The sequence below is a fragment of the Apis cerana genome, linkage group LG6, assembly GCF_029169275.1.
Source record: "Apis cerana isolate GH-2021 linkage group LG6, AcerK_1.0, whole genome shotgun sequence".
Classification (NCBI taxonomy): Eukaryota; Metazoa; Arthropoda; class Insecta; order Hymenoptera; family Apidae; genus Apis; species Apis cerana.
This window is the reverse complement of record NC_083857.1, coordinates 12065722-12086028: the sequence shown is the minus strand read 5'-3', so window position 1 is coordinate 12086028 and position 20307 is coordinate 12065722. Positions and strand designations below refer to the sequence as shown.

Here is a 20307-nt window from a genome sequence, read left to right as displayed (position 1 = left end):
CTGATTCATTATAAATCATCATTCGTTTTTTTTCCACTATTTTTGCATGATAAATTTGTCATCTTAAATCAAATTGTTTTAAGAATCATTTATCACATGAAAAATGTAAATATTACATATTATGTGCTTTTTTTTCTCATTTCTTCATACATTCATTATATTAGATTTATAATATTTAACATGAACCATTATTATATTTTATTTTATGTAGATAAAGAATAAAGAAAAAGTTCATAAAAATTATAAATTATAAAAAATTTTTATAATTTATAACAAGCTAATTCAAAATAAACAAGTATATTATATTTGTTTTTTTATTTTGTTTTGTATAATTTTAAGAAATATTATTCAAAAAATAAAAAATATCTTCCGAAAAATATTTTCTATTATATAATTCTTTTTTTTTGGAACGATTATATTGAAATCAATTTTTTATTTATATCAAAATAAAATTTTAAATATTTTTAATAGTTTTAATTCAATAAGATATCAATTAAATATCAATTATATAAATTTTTTGTTCAATAATTAATTTTTATCATAGCACATGGTTTAATATTGTGTGTGTTTATTTACATATTATTTACATATTATTTTTCATGTGTAATTCTTAATTTTCTTCATACTCACGATTCACCAAATATATGTACATATCATATAATTAAATAACGTATTATTTAATTATTTCATCTTCATCTATTCATCATTTCTAATCCTGTGAAATAATTTTTTTTTTTTATGTAAAACACGCGCGCACTAATATTAAATATCACAGTAATATCATTCGCAATTCACAAAATTGTATAATATATTATATTTCACAATTTTTAATCACATATTCAAAGAATTAAATTAAAGAATGAAAATATAAAAAAAGATACAATGATACTCAAAGATACAAATTTATTATAATTTAATGAATTATTAATTCAATTTTTTATAAACGAATAATTCAAAATGAAAAGAAAACGGATGCAATTTGATTCTTTTATTTCTTTAAATTCAAACTCATATTCGATTAAAAATGAAAAAAAAACACACAAGAAAGAACACTCTTGTGTGCGTTTTAATGCAAACAAAATGCAATAATTCTGAAAAAGTTAAAAATCGAATAAATTGTTAATTGAAAAATAAATATTATCGTGCAATTGAAAAGAAAAATTGTATTTTCTTCAATGAGAATGTGATTTTATCTAATAATAAGTATAATAAAATCATTAAATTGAACTAATTCAGGTGGCACGTGTATCAAAGTAGAGCGAGACGATGTCGCGCGAAAAGTGAAGGCAGAAAGCATGGAATCTTACACGTACGCTCATGTTTCCCACTTCTAGAAAAATTCTTATTAGGGAAACCCTTCGCAATTGGTCGACTAGAACGCAATCGTTTGGCGCAGCTTGGAAATATAATGTTTACTGGCAAGACATGCAGGAAAAAGGACAATAAATATTTCTCTGCCCTTACTTCGAAAGCTATTTTTCGTTCTTAGATACATATGTACTATCTTTGTTCATCACAGATTGAAGAGTGGTTGGAACTTGATGCACGTGGTAGTTACAGATTGGTTTACTTTTCCCTCTTCTTTCTTTTTTGTATAATACATACATACAAGAATGTACATTTACCAAAAGGAAAGATTTAAACATGATACGTGATTCAAAAAAAAAAAATATTTTATAACAGCAACATGTGCTATAATATATACTACTTTGAAATTATAATACCAGTTTTGATATATTTCTTAAAAAGTTAGTTCGTTTTATCATCTTATTTTTAGCCTATTATCATTAATTATTTTATATGACTATCTCTTGTTGTTATTATCAAATTATTAGAGTCATTTAATTTTTTTTAACAAAAATTATTTCTTAAATTAAATATTTTTTTTTTATTACTTTTTGTACACATAATACATATAAAAATTTTACGATACACATATAAATATATTATGTTATTTATTATAATAAATAAATTTTAGTATTAATTATACAATCATACATATATATATTTACAATTAAAAGAAAAATATATTCGTTGAAAGTTTTCATCGAATATCATATCATTATTATTGAATCCGAAAATAAAATAACTCAGCGCTATATACTATATAGTGTAATTATTGCATTTCTATAGTTGCAAGTTCATCGGTTACATACTTACTATATATAGTCTAACCATTAACATTGTTGCTATATTTACTGTATTTCTTATTATAAATAACGCGTCTAAGATACGAATTGAAAAAAAATATCTTTTTTGATTATATCGAGATAGTATCATCTCAATACGTGTAACTTGCTACGTGTAAAATGATCATTGTATGATATTGATCGACTTTTTTTATTCTTCAGACACTATTTAATGCTTAAATGTAAAAGTTCCCCTTGCAAAATCGATTCGCCAAATAATCGTGTGTTGTATATTTCCCACGAGAACTCATCGGAGGACAGTTATTACTAACTATATAAAACATGATAACGCTTTGCTTTAAAAGGTTTTACTTTTAAAAGTATGAAATAGAAATATTGAATAATATTTCAAAACTTATATTATATGTAATATATAAAGTGTTTGTTTTTATCATAATGCAGAATATATTTTATTTGATATTTTTGATTATTATAATTCTTTAATATTTGTAATAAATTTATTATTAATTAATATTCTTTCGATTTGAAAATTTAATTAATAATAAATTACAAAGATCAATTTATATTGTGATATTAATTATATTCATTATTAACATTGATCTTTTAAAAATCCTCAGATTTTAAATACGTAAAAAGTAAATTTTCTTTTATCGATGAAACTTTATTTCAAGCTGTATTTCAAAATCCAATAAATAATAAATATCCTTTATATTTCGAATATTCTAAAAATATAAATTGTATATTTTGTCTGCAATATGAACACTTAACAAACGACATGTAGTCATATGTGCATTTTCCCACCTAGAGGAAAGTCGACGACATAGGGAAACTCGGCAACGAATATATATATGAATAAAAGGGGTGAATCACCCCATCATACTTCTTCTTGTGGGTTTTCTATTTTTTTATTCGAGTAATAAAATCAAATCAATGCAAATTGAATATGCCATTCATGAAACTAATCTTACGTTAAAATAAAAATTTACGATTTTTTGCTTTTTCTTTTTTTTGTATTTTATTTTGTTATCTTTCTTGTCTTCTTTTTATATTATTACACTATTCGAAATATTATTATTTACTATTTAACTTTTTTTTTTAGCATTTAGATAAATATAATTATTGTAATAACTATATTATATTTATTATATATATATATATATATACACTAAAATAAAAAAAGTTTTTTTAAAAATAAAATTAAATCAGTTTATATAAAATTTTCTTCTTTTATATCAATCAAAATTTTATTTGATCATTTTGATAAAATTAATTACATTTTAATAAAAAAAAGAAAAGATATTCTTTGTGTAACAAAATTGAATTATGTTGTCATATTACTATTGATCAAACAAACGATGCAATCGTCAGTTTACCATTTGTAAACAATGAAGAAACTTGTTTCATATCAATCCTTGGAATCAATTCTTTCTGGTTAATCTATTTCTATTTTTATTTGATCAATATTTGTAACAATAATATAAATATCTTCAGTTATAAATCATTGAAATAAACTGCAAGAATATTTCAAATTGATACTTTGTGATAATTATTTGTTCAAAGAAAAAACGGGAAGAAGATTTACATATTTTATCACAAGAATAAATCAATATTTGGTTAAAAAATTGTCTTTAATAATATTTAAGAATTAATTTTTTTCTAACTTTTTAAACAACGAGTGCAGAAGATATTATTTTAACAAAATAAAAAAGAAATTTCAAAAATTTAAAATGGTACAAAGAGTGGGAAATAATGCGTCAAAAACAACTTATACACAATCATTTGGAAATCCAACAAATCGAAATAAATCGAAATTTAACGTTCAAGTTTGTTCAAATCGCAGTCCTTGTGCGAAAACTGCAGAATGTAGGGATTCAGTAGAAGAGGAGAAGGTAAATTTTTCTTTTGAACTTAATATGTTATTTGTGTCTTTTTCGTTACTTTCTTTTTTTTTTATAACTGAATTATAAGTTAAATTTATTACTAAATTTAATTACTAAATTTAAATACTATGTATATTAATAAATTATGTATATATATAATACTAATTATGTACAATATATAATATATATATAATATTAAATAAATTAAGTAAAATTAAATTAAAATATCATAAAATATATAAAAATTGTTATATTTCAACAATAATAATGTATTTATGAATATTTTAATAATTAATAATAATTTACAATTAATATTTTGATCGTATATATTATAATAATTTGTAATAATAATAAACTATTGTATTTAGTTAGGTAAAGAAAAAACTAAAGTTAAAATGAAAATACAAGTTCATGCTATGAAGAAAAAAAGACCAGCACCTGCAAAAACTTTGACACAAAAAGAGTATGACGAATATCAAAAATATAATCGTTTGACAAAGGAAGAACAAGAAGCAGCTCTTAAAGCAGAAAAAGAAGAAAAGGAAAGACTTATAAAAGAAAGTATAGAGAGAAAAGAAGAATTTCGTAAATTAGATCAAGAAAGGCCTCGAGAAAAATGTCCGCAATTGATCGAAATTGAAGAAGAAGCCAGAAGAAGAGCGAAGTATGTTCTTGAAAGAGCAGAAAACATGAGACTTGAACAGGAGGAAGAAATTCAAAAATGCAATAGAATCATCTTAGAAACTAAATGTCGAGCCATTCGAGATGCCCAGGTAAAACTTATAATTTTATTTGAAAAAAATTGATAAAAAAGTATAATAATTTTCTAATTATTTAATTATTAAAACATATTATAGAGAAATAAAAAATATATTATAATAAATTCTGATAAATTAAATATATTTATTAAATTATTGAAACAATTATTATGTTCGTATAACAAACAGATTTATTTGTATAAATTTTTGCATAATGTTTATTTAATAATTTTTTAGATAGAAGAAAAGAAGTTAATTAAACATGAGATGGAGGAGGAAGAAAAACGCCTAAACGATATGATGGAAAACGAAAGAAGATGGGCGATTAAAGAAGAAATTAGAAAGGAGCAAGAAGAAGCAATAAAACGACAAAAATTTGCTAGTAGTTTAATGGATCAAATAAAAGAAAATGAAGAAAATAGGATATTAGAATTTGAAAAAAAGCAAGAAGAAAGTCGATTAATTAATTTAAGCAATATTAATTGGCAACAAGAAGAAATTTCAAAACTACGAAATAAAGAAATTGAAAACGCGCTAATTCGACAACAACTTGCTGAAGGGAATGAGCAATTGAAACACTTGAAAGCTATGGAAGAACAAGAAAATAAAATCATTGATCTTAGGTAAAATTAGGTATATTAAATTATTAAGTTTTTAATTAACTGTTAATAATATTATTATAGTATAATATATATACATGTAATATCATTATATATCATTTTATAGAATAAAAGAATATCAACGCTATAAAGATGAAAGAGAAGCAAAACTGAAAGAAGAACAAAGATTGGAAAAGTTAAAAAAAGAAAAAACCAAAGAAACTCTTGCAACACAAAAGTTGCAAGAAAAAGATATTCAAGTATATAATAATTTAATTTTTAAATATGATTATTTAATTATTTAATTATCTTTCTATTTTTTTAACTATCTTTCTTTCTATCTAAACTATCTTTTAATTTTACAATTTATGTTATATAGTTCTTACCCCTATTTTGATATTAAAATTTAAGACAATTTTTTTTAAATTATTAAATATATGTAGTAGAATTATTGTTTCCATTTGAGTAAAAGTTTGCTATGTTTAACATTTTATTTTTTACTTATAACATGAACAAATATATATATAATATTATATATATAAATTTATTTATATTTATTATATTTATATATTATATATATAAATTTATTTAAAATATTTTTATTGTATTTTAAATATTAGTAATTTCAAATTTAAATATTTACATTAAAATATTATTATATTAATAAATAATTATATTTATATATAATTATATAATTATTTATTAATAAATAAAAAATTCTATGTATAATTCTATTTAAACTTTAATAATAATTTTTTTTATTTTTAGGAACGACTCGATGAGTTAACTGCTGCAAGAATTCAAGAAGAAGTGGAGAGACGATGGAGACAAAAAGAAAAAGAAGAAGCTTTAAAAAAAGCAGAAGCACAGAAATTACTTATCAAAGAAAGAGAGAAACAAATAAATAATAAACGAACAATGGAAGCAATTGAACTCGAGAGGGAACGACGTGAATTTGAAAAAATTGTACGCGTTCAAAGGGAAGCTTTCTGTCGAGAACAAAAAGAACTTGAAAAAAAACAGAGACAAGCATTAATTCATAGAAGCGAAATACTAAAACAGGTTTGTATGTAAACATGATTAATTTATTTTTATTTTTGTATATTTTATAATAAAACAAATAAATTTAAATATGCTTGCGTTAGAATTTAAAATTAATAAATATATTATATTATATTATTATATTATTATTATTATTATTAGGTAAATAATAAAGAAAGAGAACGTATCGAAGCAAGACAAAGAATGTTTGAAGAAGGTTTAGCAATTCGTACAGAAGCCGAGATGCGTAAGAAAAAATTGCGCGAAACAATGGATAAAAAATGTGATGAAATGAGAAAGAACAAAGTGCCTGAAATGTATATCAGTGAAGTGAAACGATTGATCAGTAATATACAATAAATTTACAACTATAACTATTTATAACTATTTATCTATCATTGATTATAAATTATATATATATATCCTGCATGTTATCATATTTCTGCTTATATGAATGAATTTTATTACATTAAAATTATAAAAATCAAATTTCACAAAATACTCTTCTTAAATATTACTTCCATAACATAATAACATTTGGATCGCGTTCAACAATATCTTCAAGTTGCGCAGCTGATTGACCTGTACTGCAGCAAATTTCATCAAGACTATATGCTCCTGTAAAGTATTTATAAACTGGATTGTTCTTCGTTTCTTCATTACAAGGAGAGCCTGATAAATATATTGGATACTACAAATTAAAAAAATTGTATGTAGTAATTAAAGATAAATAATTTTTAAAATTGACATAAAGATTTCAAAGAACAGAAATAAGAATAGTTTTAACCAACCTTATATACTCTACGAATAAAACCTTCAATAAGACCAAATTGTACTAATCGCCTTTCATTAATTCTTAAATTCTGAGGATTAAGACGTTGACACAAATCTCTCATACTGCTACCATGTGTCATACTTGCATACATTCGATATATATCTCTAAGATATGCAGGTTGTCTAGCTAAAAATAAATTTTTGTAAAATATTTTTTTTATTATAAATTTATTATAAAACTTACGAAATTTTGAAGTATAAGTTATACATCGTTCTTGTAACTTCGTATTTTCGGCTAATTCTCTTAATTTTGGAGTAGCAGCATAAACATTGCTATATTGAAATATTGGAATTAAAGTTACAACACCATAATAACTAAAAATTGAAATAATATTAATATTGAAAATATATCATTTAAAAAAATAAAATTTTATATTTATATATTTACATAAGATTCTGTACACAGCTTTTAACCAGATTGTTTTCAACATCTGCTTCAGCTGCTATTCGTGCAACATGATTGAATCCATCTATATATGGCAATACTTGTTGAGTAGTTAAATCCCACTGATCAGTCTGAAATGTTTCTCGGCCTTCCAAAAATATTGGTACCTGATGATCAAGAACTGGTTTCGGTTCAGGTGCTAATTTTATAACTTTCAAATGAGATGTCATTGTCCCTTCTATTAAAATAATTTATTCTATTTAATTCATTTTATATTATAATGTTTTTATTTAAAACTATTATTTATAACACATTTTAACTTACCTGTTAATGTACACATCTTATGTAAATTTAAATCGTGCATTACCTGTTGTAGCATTTCTGCTAACCTTGTTTTATCCTCTGAAGCAGATAAAAAACAATTTTCCTCTTCAAGAGCCATCTAAAAAATTGAGTTAACTTCAAAAAAATTAATAAAAATAATTATTATCTAGATGTAAAATCTTACTAGAAAATCAGACATTTTTTTTACAACAGGTTCATAATGCACAGTACGTGCTTCTGCATCACATACAAAGCATAAATTAAAATAAAATGCATTTCTTGCATATTTTTTGTCATCAATTTTCACTGGAAATCCTAGTATTTTATAATCTTTTAATGTTCTGTAAAAATATAAATAACTTAATGACTTAAATAATTATATACTTTTTGAATTAAACTTACACTGTAATAGTACTGCGTTGTAACTTTGCTTTTGGTATTATATAAACACTGACAGTATCAAATATATCCTTTGAAATAAAATTATCTGGAACCTAATTAAGAAAATATCATTATAAATAATAATTTTAATAAATTATAGATAAAAGAATAATTTAAAACAAAAAAAAAAAAAATACCCAAATAATATTTAAAATTATAGATTATATGTAGCATCTGTTAACCTGACAAGTAATCATTGGACCCACAATATGATGAAATTCCGAAAAGAATATACATCTAATTGGATCTTCTTGTCCCTTGTCCTTTGTATTTTCTGTTACTGATGTCATTTTTATTTATCAAATTTATTAACCTATTGTAATGAAACAGATAAAAAACTATTAACCTATTATAATGAAACAAATAAAGAAAGTATGTTATTGTAATATATATTTATATTATCGATTAATAACCTAATTTATTTTTTATTTTATAATTTTATAGAATTTGATAATATTTTCATGTTGAATAATAAAATTGAACAATGAATACTTTAATCTCAATGTTTATGTCCATATTTATTACTTCTTGAAATTTTAAATTAAAAAATTTTTTGTATTAAATATTTTGAATTTATATAAATGAAGAATAGATTATTAATTTATAATTTATTTATTAATCAATGTAACAGATACGTCAAAATACATTTCATTTCAAATAACATGTACAATAAATTTTTATAGATTCATATTTATAGAAGTAAATATTCTCTAAATTACAATTTTACAAAACTTCATTATTATATAATATTTATATATATCATATATATTTGTATTTATATATACATACTAAAAAAAAAAGATGTTCATATCATAAAAAGAAATAAAAACATGAATGAAAAAAAGAAAAAATAGATATAAATGTATTTCTTAATAAATTGATAAAAGATAAGTTCAAATAATGATAATTATATAAGTGAATAAAAAAAATAAATAAAAATAAAGATTAGATTAATGATAGAAACATATAATATATAACGAATGAAGTAGAAAATGAAGGAGAAGTACTAAGAAAAATAGAAAGAGAAAGAGAGAGAGAGAGAGAGCGCAATTCAATGAATAGGTAAGAACAAGTGCCTGTGTAACAAAGAGAGGAAGAATATTGAACCTTCTTTGTTATAATATTGGTATGTAATACTATAGACATTTAATTAAAAATTTATAAATTCTTTCATTATATTTATCATATTTTACTTTTAATATATTAATACTTTAATAATACATAAATTAAAATCTATAACCATATGTTTCTATTTGAATTTTTTATGTACAATATGTATATATATATTTTTTAAATACAATATTTAATATATATTGTAATTTTATAAATATATCTTAAAAAGTCAATTTTATTGTAAATATATTCTTCTAGAATTATATTACAATAATAAAATATATTTTATTTATAATATTATTAATATATTTTTTCTAGATTTTTAAAAAATTATTAATAATTATAAATTGTTAATTTATATTTTAGAATTATTATTACTATTATAAAATATATCTAAATGATACTTGTCAAATTTTGGGTCTTTTAATACAATATATTTCCAATATAAGATTTCACCTATTAAAATCATAAAAGCTAATAAATAACCAGAAATAATAGCAAAAAATGCACCTTGTAACTTATGAAGATTAACTAATGCTTTTTCTGATTCTGCCTCTTGTCTTATTTCCATAATTTTTGGCCATTCCATAACATCATTTAACCATTTTTGAACTAATCCAATTTCTATCATGCGCCTTATCTAAGAACATACATATTATATAAGATATATTATTATGAGATGTCTTTTTTTAATAGCTTAATAATAATTTATAAAAAACAATATGTACCAAAATATCAACTTTTGGCTTCAATGGTGAATTTTTTTCCATACCAAGAGCTATTGGCATATTTATAATACATTCCTCCATGATGTGTAAATTATGTTTTGATGATATATTGTTTGCAGTTTCATTTCTTTTTTTTTCTTTTTCGAATATCTGTCTTTTCACACGGGCATATTGAAGAAAATAAGAATTCTCATAATAACAAAAAGAACCATTTGCCACTTTTTCAATAGCTTCATCTTCATGTTTAATTATTATAAATTTATTACCAATTTCTTGGCTGCTGAGATCTGATGATTTCAAGAAAAAATTTTTGCTTTCTTCATTCAATCCCCCAACTTCCATAGAACTTTTTGCCAATTGTGCTAATGTATCAATAGTAACTCTATATTCAAATTATATAAATAATATAATATAAAATATAATAGAAATATTTCAATATATAAAATACTAAATTTTATAATTATAATTTTAATAAATATTAAAGTATTAAATATTTATAATGAAATATATTAATAATAAGTTGTTAAAATTTAAATACAAATTAAATTATATGCATATTATATTTATATATGAATTAATTCTATTAAATAATATTATTAATTTTTACCTGGCAACTGGATTTGCTAGAGTTGCAGTCATGCTAGCTCGATAAGCAACTGCAACTAAAATACTATAAATCCACCACCATCCAATTAATATTCGTACAGCCCAAGGGCTTGGTAAATGTGGCAATGAAACTTGAAATAACATACTATAAGTATATAAAATACTATTTCCTATTTCAGTAAATAAATATAATCCTTTCGTTTCATTTTTTATAGATGTATTTTGACTTTTATATGAACTTATGTGCTTCTTATAAGATAATGATAAAAAATAAAATACACTACTTCCTAGAATCAAAGTGAGAATAAGTGCAATCCAAGTATAAAATCTAAAAACAAAAATATATATATATTATTTACTTGTTAATTATGTTTCTTGATTTATTTATTGTGAATTATATTTTTTTATTTTATACTTGCTTAAATGGAAGTATTAACAACTTCCATGAATTCTCAGTTAATGATTCTGGTGTCAAAAAAGTAAGACATTCAATATTATATGGAATAGTGAGATCAAGATAATTCAGATTTTGCAATGTATAATGTAAATCACCCAAATAAAATGCAGCATTTTGTTCTATGGCTTTGCTTATTAGCCCAGTATCAGTTTGATTACTTCCTTCAATGTCCTTTTGTTTCAATGGAATATTTTGATGTATATAATATTTTGGTTTGAAATTCATTGCTTTTGATATGATTTGTATTAACTGAAAGAATGAAATAATACAAATATAAAATAATGTATTTTATATATATCTTATTTTGTATATATATGTATATATGTTATACTATATTTTGTACATAATACATACTTCAAATTCTATTCCTAAACCTTGTATTATGTTATTTGGTTGTTTGTTATAATATAGTTTTGATTTTTCTGTTACTGCTGGAATATGTTCAAATACAGCAATTCTAAAATATATCAGAATTGTTATTAAAATGTTTTAAAAGTAATAAGTATAATTATAGTCATATATAATTTTTTTATACAAACTGTAAGTGCTTTTTTTGTAAATTATTAGTTTTTTCTGTAAAATGATTGGTACCATAACGCAATTTGCCTTGATACCACGTATCTATATATCTTGTCGCAGTAAGCCTTCTTTTACGAGGAGGAAAATAGACGGTATTCAAATCAATTCTTTCTTTGAATGATATTTCACCAGAACGATGTTTGTATGCATTATATTGACGGATAAAAACTACATTAATTATTTTTTTCCAAAGATAATACAAATTTAATTGGAATAAACGTAAATCATATAACAATAAAAATAAACCACGAGTATTAATTAGACGTTTTCTAAAAATAAAAAATTAGAAATATTTTAGATGTTTTGAAATATAAAATTTATGAATAAAATATAAAATATATGAATATGAATGAAAAAAATAGATAAAAATTATTAATGTTAATATATTTATGGTAATTATAATAATAATGTATAAATTCATAATTGAAGAGATATAATATTTAAAATATATATTATTAGCACATTATCAGCATACATTAATACATATTGATATATATTAATATATATATATATTTGTAAAAAACTATGATGGAAGCATAAGCAAAGTTTAGTTGAATGTTCCCTACTGTTACGTTCCGTTGTTCCATATTATTTATTTTTAATATTTTATTTATTTGCTAGTATTTTATATTAAAAAAAAATTATGAAGATAATTGATGCCAATTAGTGCAAAAAGTGAAAAAATTACAACAGAAGAATAAAACAATTATAATTAAATTCTATTCAGATGATATATCACTTCGTGAAATTGAATATACGGTAGGTATATAATATAGATAGAAGATATTGTTTAATACATCATAAAAGAGTATATTATTGTAAATAATTATTCGAACTCAAAATGTAAATTAAAGAAAAATTTCAATTCATTTATTCAAATTTAAATTTAATTATTTAATTAGACATAAAATATATGCCATTTCTAACTATACATTTAACACTTTGACATAATTATGTTTATTAAAAATATTCGTAATCTAAATAACATGCTATTGATAACTCTTTAAAATGATGATTTCTTAATTTTTTTTTTTACAATTATTCTTATCATCAACTTATATATAATTATAGTAATAATTATAGTAATTATAGTAATTATAGTAATAATTTAAAAAGCATTACAATGATGCAATTATTCAATGTTAATTATTGAACAACTAAATAATATAATTTCAAAAAGTTTAAAAAAAATAAAAAATGTTTAAAATATAAAAATGAATTTGAATATCTATTTTAAATTTTCAAAAATGAAATATCTTATAATGTAAAAATAATTCAAAGAATCAATTTATACATAAAACTCATATGGTTATATTTAAAAAAAAATATATTTACACAAGATAATAGAGGTTGTTTCACAATTTTAATTTACGAGATTTTCTAATTAGATTTGTCTGAGACAAAAATATAATTTAATCAAATTTATAGATTTAATTTATATTAGAAAGTTCGCAAAATTTTCGAATATCATATTATTCAAATATATTTTTCAATTACTTAAAAATAATCAGAAAAAAAGATTAGAATTTACAATGAAAGTGAACATAATGTAATATATACATATTTCTGTATAAAATTTGTAAAAAATATTGCATAAAATTATTTTAACAATATTTTAAGTAATATTTATTTATTATAATTTTATTTATATATTTACCTTTCTGTATATTGTAAAAATTCTGCTGTCAAATAACCATTACTGATTAGCATAATATATGCGTTACAGTCAACTGTTCTACCGTCGACTAAAATTCTTTGTATTCGTCGTCTTGGCCGTGAAAATTGTTCGTTATCACGTAATAGGATCTGCAATGCATATAATGAATAATTATATGAAAATAACTAAAAATAAATTTGAATCTTTATATTACCTCATATTTTGACACATTCGAAGAACCTTTAATATTTTTAATATCTATAAGATTTTGATAAATTGAATCGGTAATAAAAATAATGCAATTTGTTTGTTCAATGATTTCCTCCACGATTTCTTCAGCAAGAGATTTTAAATTTGCTTCATTATTCTCGCATTGATGTAATTTATAAAATACTCTATGCATTTTTATTAATATTTGATGATTAATTATTCCTCACAAATTATAAATTGATTAATTTAAATTGAAATTAAATTAAATAAAAATTAGTTTAAATAAAAATATCAATACCTTTTACTGGATACTAATATGATTTGAAGAAACAACGTAACAAGTAACATTGCTTGACGATTCTACTATCGAAATGGAAATGTTATATGCTGATTTAACTCTATCGGTCTTTTTAATTTGCTCTTTCGATCACAAGAAATCAAATATTTAGAGACCTCATTTACTAAGGAATTAAGTTGGATAAACAATGCAATCGATAATGCAAATGCAAGTTAGCAAACGGCAATTTTGAATAAGGTCACGGTGGATTCAGTTTATTTTTATTTTAAGTCAGAAAATAATTGTGTAATTGTACATGTATAGAATATATAGTTACAATACACTACAATAGCTACAGTTGTAATTTATATTATAAAAATTTTTTCTAACGATGTAAAATATTTTTTACTTAATTATATATATGATTAATTATTTGTATTAAATTCATATAAATTAATTATAAAATTTAAATGTAAATATCTAAATATATATATATATATATATACATATAATTATATATATATATATATATCATTAAACTATGTAATTTTAATCTACTTAATCTATTATTTTTTCATGAAAAAATTTTTTTTAATTATATTGATTATTTTTAAGTTATATTAATACAATATTTATCATTACAATGTAACTGATATTCATTACTAAATAAATTAAGTATTATGTATATGATGTTCTATATATATGATAATTTTTTCATTCCTTAAAAATTTATCTACTATTTAATTTAATCGAGAATTTTTGCGAATTCTTCGACCAACTTAGTTGATATTTTCCCATTTGAAAGTTAATGAAATCATATTTTACATATTATTAATATACAAGTAGGCCTCTATTACAATATAAATCAACGTTCGCAAAATATATTAAGTTTTTCGATGAATTGTTGATTACAATTTCTACTTGTTTTTTGTGAAAAAAATGTATTATATGTATTATATTTCTTAATGCAAACGTAAATTTTGTTAATTAGAAATTTTTGTTTATAAGAAAATATAACAAAATAATAATAATGATAAGTTCATATTTAAATAATGTATATACAATAATATAAAGAGTGTTTATAAAATTATTATCTATGATTATTTTTGTAAATGGTAAGTATATAGATAAAATAAAAAAAAAATTTTATTATTTTTTATATAATTTTTATAATACCGATGTGTATATATCAATTTTTTGCTTGAATTTTTTTCGAAAAATAAATATAAATATTTTATTATATATTTTGTATGAAAAACAAATTCAATTACATTTGAAATTATAATTTTTAAAGTCATATAAAATCGATTGTAGACAACATTTTAGAATTCATAATTAATTTTTGCTATAATGTTTATTTCTATTTTTAACATTCGATGAATATATTTATGCAATGTATATTCAATAAAGCACTAAAAATAAAAAATGCATCAATTTAAATTCGGCAGAATATTCAAACAAAGTATAATGATATGGGAACAAAATATAAAAAAAGAAAACAATAAAACATCGAAAGCTAATGAAAAATATGCACATACTAGTAAATATTTAATTATTTCTTTTATTCTTGGCTCTATAATTATATAATTTTCAAGATTATTGCATCTTAAATAATGAAAATCGTTTCGATATATAGCTTTATGCAACAAAATATATAGCATTTTATTTAAAAAAATTAAATGTCACATATTAACATTATGTAAATGAAATGTAAATCATAAAAACTTATCGATAAAACTTTTTTTTTAATTTTTTTTATATACTTACCATTTAAAGAAAAAAGTAATTATTAAAGATGATATTAATGGATTTTCTTTCGATTAAAAATAAATTCAAATTTACATTAATAATATATTAATATTATGTTAATATAATAATATGTTATATATTATAGATAATTATAGATATAAATGTTTGTTAATTGATTAATTATTAATTACAAAAGCTAATTCGATTTGCATTGTATTTTTCATATTAATTTCCTTCATTTAATCGAAAGAATCTTGACAATCCATTGTACTATCTTTAAAAAAGTATAAATTATAAAAAGTGAAATTTTCTTTATTGCATTATTACTTTTTTTTCGTGACATTCTTTTTAACTACTTTACGTTTTGCATCTATGTATCTTGCTTGCTCTAATTATGTCTATTCTCTTATTTTATCGAATTGTGTCAGCATTGAAACTTGAAACATTAATAATGAATGGCGGGAGAAGAGTGAAGATAAGTTGCAGATTTTAATGAAATATATTTGAGCATTATTAATGTTAAATCTTTTTATCTTATCTGCCCTAGTATCTTCTTGTACTATTTCCATTCTCGTTTATTTCTAAATTTGATATGCTTGTTAATATATTTTCGGTTATAATTTGAATATTTTTTAATAACTTAGAACAAAACATTGAATTAAAAAAATTTAAGTATCTTATAGAATAATTAAAATTTTCTGTAAAAAAGTAAATAAGATTCATAATTTTAAATTGAAATGATTAAATGATATATTCTTCACTATAAAAAAAATTTCTCTTGTTCTGTGTTAATAAAAAAATAATTGTAAAATTGTAAAATCGTGTATACGTTTATATTAATAATAATGTATCGATACTATTAAATATTTTTGCACGAATTTATTGATATTATTCATGAATTATATAGCATCCGCAAAAATTTATGTCGCTTCTTTATCATGGTGACATGTTAATAAATAAAACAGTGTTGAATCATTCTTTTATCATATAGGTATTTTAATTAAAAAGTTAAAATGAAGGATATAATAGCTGACTTACCAAAAGGACCTTTAGATCCTTATAGAAAATGTGCAACTTTCGATTGGAAATTATTGAAATTCAACTTAGAAGGAGAGGATTTTGTAAAGTTTCAGGTATTTGGGAAGAAATTTCATTATAGTAATATATTTAATAATTTATCTTTGAATTTTCATATAAGAAAGATATAAATAGTGCTTTTCAAATATTTTTATCATTTCAGAAAACTTTGTGGGATTTTATAAAAACGTCACCAGTGTTTCAAAACCATGTCTGTGATACATTAGATGAACAACGAAAACTTTGTAATTCTCGTGTTCGGGCATTAAAGGATAATAATATTGCAGTATATATTATTAACAATGAAAAATAGAAAAAAGAAATTAAGTTTTACCTATATGTCACCTATAATTTTTTTATAGAATCCATTAATCCATAGACATTGGTTTACTATAATATATCAATATGAAGCTTCTATACCAATAAAAATGGGTGTGATGGATGGTATGGTTCCAATTACAATTCTTGCTTTAGGCACAGAAGATCATTATGACACAGTAACAAAAATTCAAAATGGACAAGTAAGTATTTTATGAGATATGTTTTATACTTTTAAATATTTAATTATTTAAATTTTTAAAATTTAATACCGATTTTAACAAAGGATTCAATCAATACAATTTAAAAATATATAAAATTGTATTTTAGTTATAATTTGAATTTCTATTAAGAATTTTAAAATATTTTGCTTAGAAACATTATTCATATAGCATAATTTTTTAGTACACATGTTGTTTTGCACTGACGGAAATATCGCATGGGACAAATGCGAAAGGAATAAGAACTACAGCTACGTATGATGTGAAATCGAAGAGTTTCGTCTTGAATACTCCCGACTTTGAAGCTGCAAAATGTTGGGTTGGTGGTTTAGGTAATGTAGTAAAAAATATATACCTTATAAATTATAAATTAAAATTCTTAAATAAAATAAAATAAATATTTATGCTCTTTTAGGAAAAACTGCAACTCATGCTATTGTATTTGCTCAATTAATTACACCAGATAGACAAAATCATGGACTTCATACATTTATCGTACCCATCAGAGATCCAGATACTCATATACCTTACCCAAATATTAACGTTGGAGACATGGGCGAAAAAATTGCGTTAAATGGAGTAGACAATGGATTTATGATATTTCATAATTATTACATTTCTCGAACATGTTTATTAAATAAAACAGCAAATGTTACTGAAGATGGAAATTATACGGCATCTGTAAAGGATAAAAGCAAACGATTTGGTGAGAGTTTAAAAAAATAATACTTTTAATTCGATTTCAATAATAATTTGAATACTAATTGTATATTTGAATTTGCGTAGGTGCATCCTTGGGTGCATTATCTTCGGGACGTATTACTATTACATCATTATGCTCAAACTTTACATCTGTTGCAATAACCATTGCTATACGATATTGTGCCGTAAGAAAACAATTCGGACCATCGGAATTTGAGGAATGGCCAGTTATAGAATATCAAGCGCAGGTATTTAAATGAGTCGAATGAAAATCTACAAAATATAAAATTGTCGTACAATTAAAATTTAACATAAACATGTAGCAATGGCGATTGTTTCCTCACTTGGCAGCAACATATGCTATAAAAATATTTTCTGTTGCATTTGTAAATCAAATGTTCGAATTTAATTTGAAACTTATTACAATAAATGCAAAAAATCAAGATAATATCGATAGTGAAGGTATGGAAATACATGCACTATCTTCTGCAACAAAGCCGGTGTGTTCATGGACTAGTCGAGATATTATTCAGGATTGTAGAGAATCTTGTGGGGGACACGGTTATCTTAAAAGTATGCTTTAATTATAATGAAATCATTTTTATTTCACTTTTGTATTATTTAATTTTTATTTTCAATTATTAGTTTCTCGTTTGGGTGATCTAAGAGCTGAGAATGACGTAACTTGTACATTTGAGGGCGAAAATAATGTACTAATTCAGCAAGCAAGCAATTGGTTATTAAATCAATGGTCAAATGTACTCAGTGGAAAATCTATTAATTCTCCATTAAAAACGGCAGATTTCATGAAAGATGCCAATAATATTTTAATACAAAAATTTTCTTATACAACAGTTGATGATATATTAAAACCAGAAAGTATGAAGATAATTTAAATACAATTCAAAATTTACGATTTATGATTTTATTTGACACTTACTTTTTACAGATTTATTTTTATGCTTTACATGGTTATTATGTTATTACTTAAAAAGAACATATGAACAAACACAAAACTTAAAACGTAAAGGTTGTGATGATTTTGATATAAGAAATAATACACAAGTATTTTTTGCACAAACATTATCTATATTGTATGGACAGGTAATATTTTATTTTTAATGATTGCAAAATAATTATTGAAATATTAAATAAAAATTAAATTAATTTTGTTAATATTTTTATATAGCATGTGATAATGAAGTATTTTATAGAATGTATACAAAATCCTTTGTGGAGATCAGAAGAACGTAATGTATTGACAAAATTATGTTCGCTTTATGGAGCAGTTATTTTAGAAAAAAGATTAGGAGACTTTTACGCTGGTGGTTATGCATCGACTAAAAGTAATATGGATAGATTATTACGAGAAGGTATTATAATTTTATGTAAGCAATTAGTTCGAGAAGCAGTAGCGTTAGTCGATGTTTTAGCACCGCCGGATTTTATCTTAAAGTCTCCATTAGGAATGGCTGATGGTCAAGTATGTTTATTTTATTTTTAGAATCCAATCTATAATATTTTATTATTATTTATATTATTATTATTATTTTCTATATATGTGTACATAGGTATACAAACATATTAAAGAAGAAATATTCAAGCATAAAGAAAACTTCGAACGACCATCATGGTGGAGAGAAATAGTGCGATCAAAATTATGATATGTACATAGCATGTAATTAATTTTATTGTTATATTTTTAATATTTTCTATTATGAAAATTATACATTTCCGGACAATAAAAATTTATTATAAAATTTATACAAAATGTATCTATATTCAATTAATTTTATTCTAAAAAAAATTCTATCGAAATTCTAAATCGAAAAAATTCATTGTATCTTTATAATTTTTTTTAATTTAAATTATATGTAAGATGTCCCATAATTGATACAATCAAATAATTCAATATAAAAAAATTAATCGAAAATATAAAATAAAATTTTTAATAAAATATAAAATGAAATTTCATTTTCAAATAAATTAAGTTTTTAAAAGTTTGAAAACTTTTTAAGTATAAATAAAAAGTTTTTTGATTATTTCCTAATTAGATACGAATAAATTATTGATAGAAAATAATTTAATATGTAATAATAAGAAAAAATATAAATATAAAATTTTTTTTTCATTTAAAAATTAGTTTTTGAAAAATATATTTTCAAAAAATATTATTCTTTACTATATATAAATCTTTTTGT

General features: G+C 21.7%; 4 protein-coding genes across 12 annotated transcripts; 2 read left to right on the top strand and 2 right to left on the bottom strand.

Annotated features, from left to right (window-relative positions):
* Positions 1–211: 211 nt before the first annotated feature.
* LOC107994068 (cilia- and flagella-associated protein 45-like) lies at positions 212–6927 on the top strand. The gene is made up of 6 exons (XM_062076365.1): positions 212–4039; positions 4399–4803; positions 5026–5411; positions 5515–5647; positions 6156–6449; positions 6591–6927. The coding sequence occupies exons 1-6, from the start codon at positions 3878–3880 to the stop codon at positions 6786–6788; spliced, it is 1578 nt and encodes a 525-aa protein (XP_061932349.1). The 5' UTR covers positions 212–3877; the 3' UTR covers positions 6789–6927.
* Positions 6802–10150, bottom strand: LOC107994107 (GATOR complex protein NPRL2). 3 transcript variants are annotated; one of them, XM_017050874.3, is made up of 9 exons: positions 10036–10150; positions 8595–8725; positions 8374–8465; positions 8156–8312; positions 7972–8089; positions 7651–7885; positions 7447–7577; positions 7220–7389; positions 6802–7119 (listed from the first exon to the last, which is right to left on the bottom strand). In XM_017050874.3, the coding sequence occupies exons 2-9, from the start codon at positions 8700–8702 to the stop codon at positions 6943–6945; spliced, it is 1188 nt and encodes a 395-aa protein (XP_016906363.1). In that variant the 5' UTR covers positions 8703–8725; positions 10036–10150; the 3' UTR covers positions 6802–6942. The 3 variants fall into 3 exon arrangements, with proteins under 3 accessions (XP_016906363.1, XP_028520762.1, XP_016906364.1); XM_028664961.2 differs by lacking the exon at positions 10036–10150 and adding an exon at positions 8905–9037; XM_017050875.3 differs by lacking the exon at positions 10036–10150 and having other exon boundaries at positions 7447–7535; positions 8595–8795.
* Positions 9406–19877, top strand: LOC107994105 (peroxisomal acyl-coenzyme A oxidase 3-like). Of its 4 annotated transcripts, none has more exons than XM_062076362.1 (12): positions 9406–9538; positions 16780–16921; positions 17029–17151; positions 17228–17386; positions 17589–17736; positions 17820–18110; positions 18191–18354; positions 18430–18679; positions 18752–18985; positions 19056–19210; positions 19296–19589; positions 19678–19877. In XM_062076362.1, exons 2-12 carry the CDS (start codon positions 16802–16804, stop codon positions 19768–19770), a joined length of 2031 nt encoding a protein of 676 aa, XP_061932346.1. In that variant the 5' UTR covers positions 9406–9538; positions 16780–16801; the 3' UTR covers positions 19771–19877. The 4 variants fall into 4 exon arrangements, with proteins under 4 accessions (XP_061932346.1, XP_061932347.1, XP_016906359.1 ...); XM_062076363.1 differs by having other exon boundaries at positions 9415–9474; XM_017050870.3 differs by lacking the exon at positions 9406–9538 and adding an exon at positions 12308–12654.
* On the bottom strand, positions 9586–14444 carry LOC107994104 (ionotropic receptor 21a). 4 transcript variants are annotated; one of them, XM_028664959.2, is made up of 10 exons: positions 14061–14444; positions 13767–13947; positions 13553–13701; positions 11856–12164; positions 11671–11773; positions 11412–11565; positions 11279–11324; positions 10861–11187; positions 10254–10635; positions 9586–10165 (listed from the first exon to the last, which is right to left on the bottom strand). In XM_028664959.2, exons 1-10 carry the CDS (start codon positions 14108–14110, stop codon positions 9881–9883), a joined length of 1986 nt encoding a protein of 661 aa, XP_028520760.1. In that variant the 5' UTR covers positions 14111–14444; the 3' UTR covers positions 9586–9880. The 4 variants fall into 4 exon arrangements, with proteins under 4 accessions (XP_028520760.1, XP_061932345.1, XP_016906358.1 ...); XM_062076361.1 differs by having other exon boundaries at positions 11279–11565; positions 13767–13984; XM_017050869.3 differs by having other exon boundaries at positions 11279–11565.
* Positions 19878–20307: the final 430 nt, after the last annotated feature.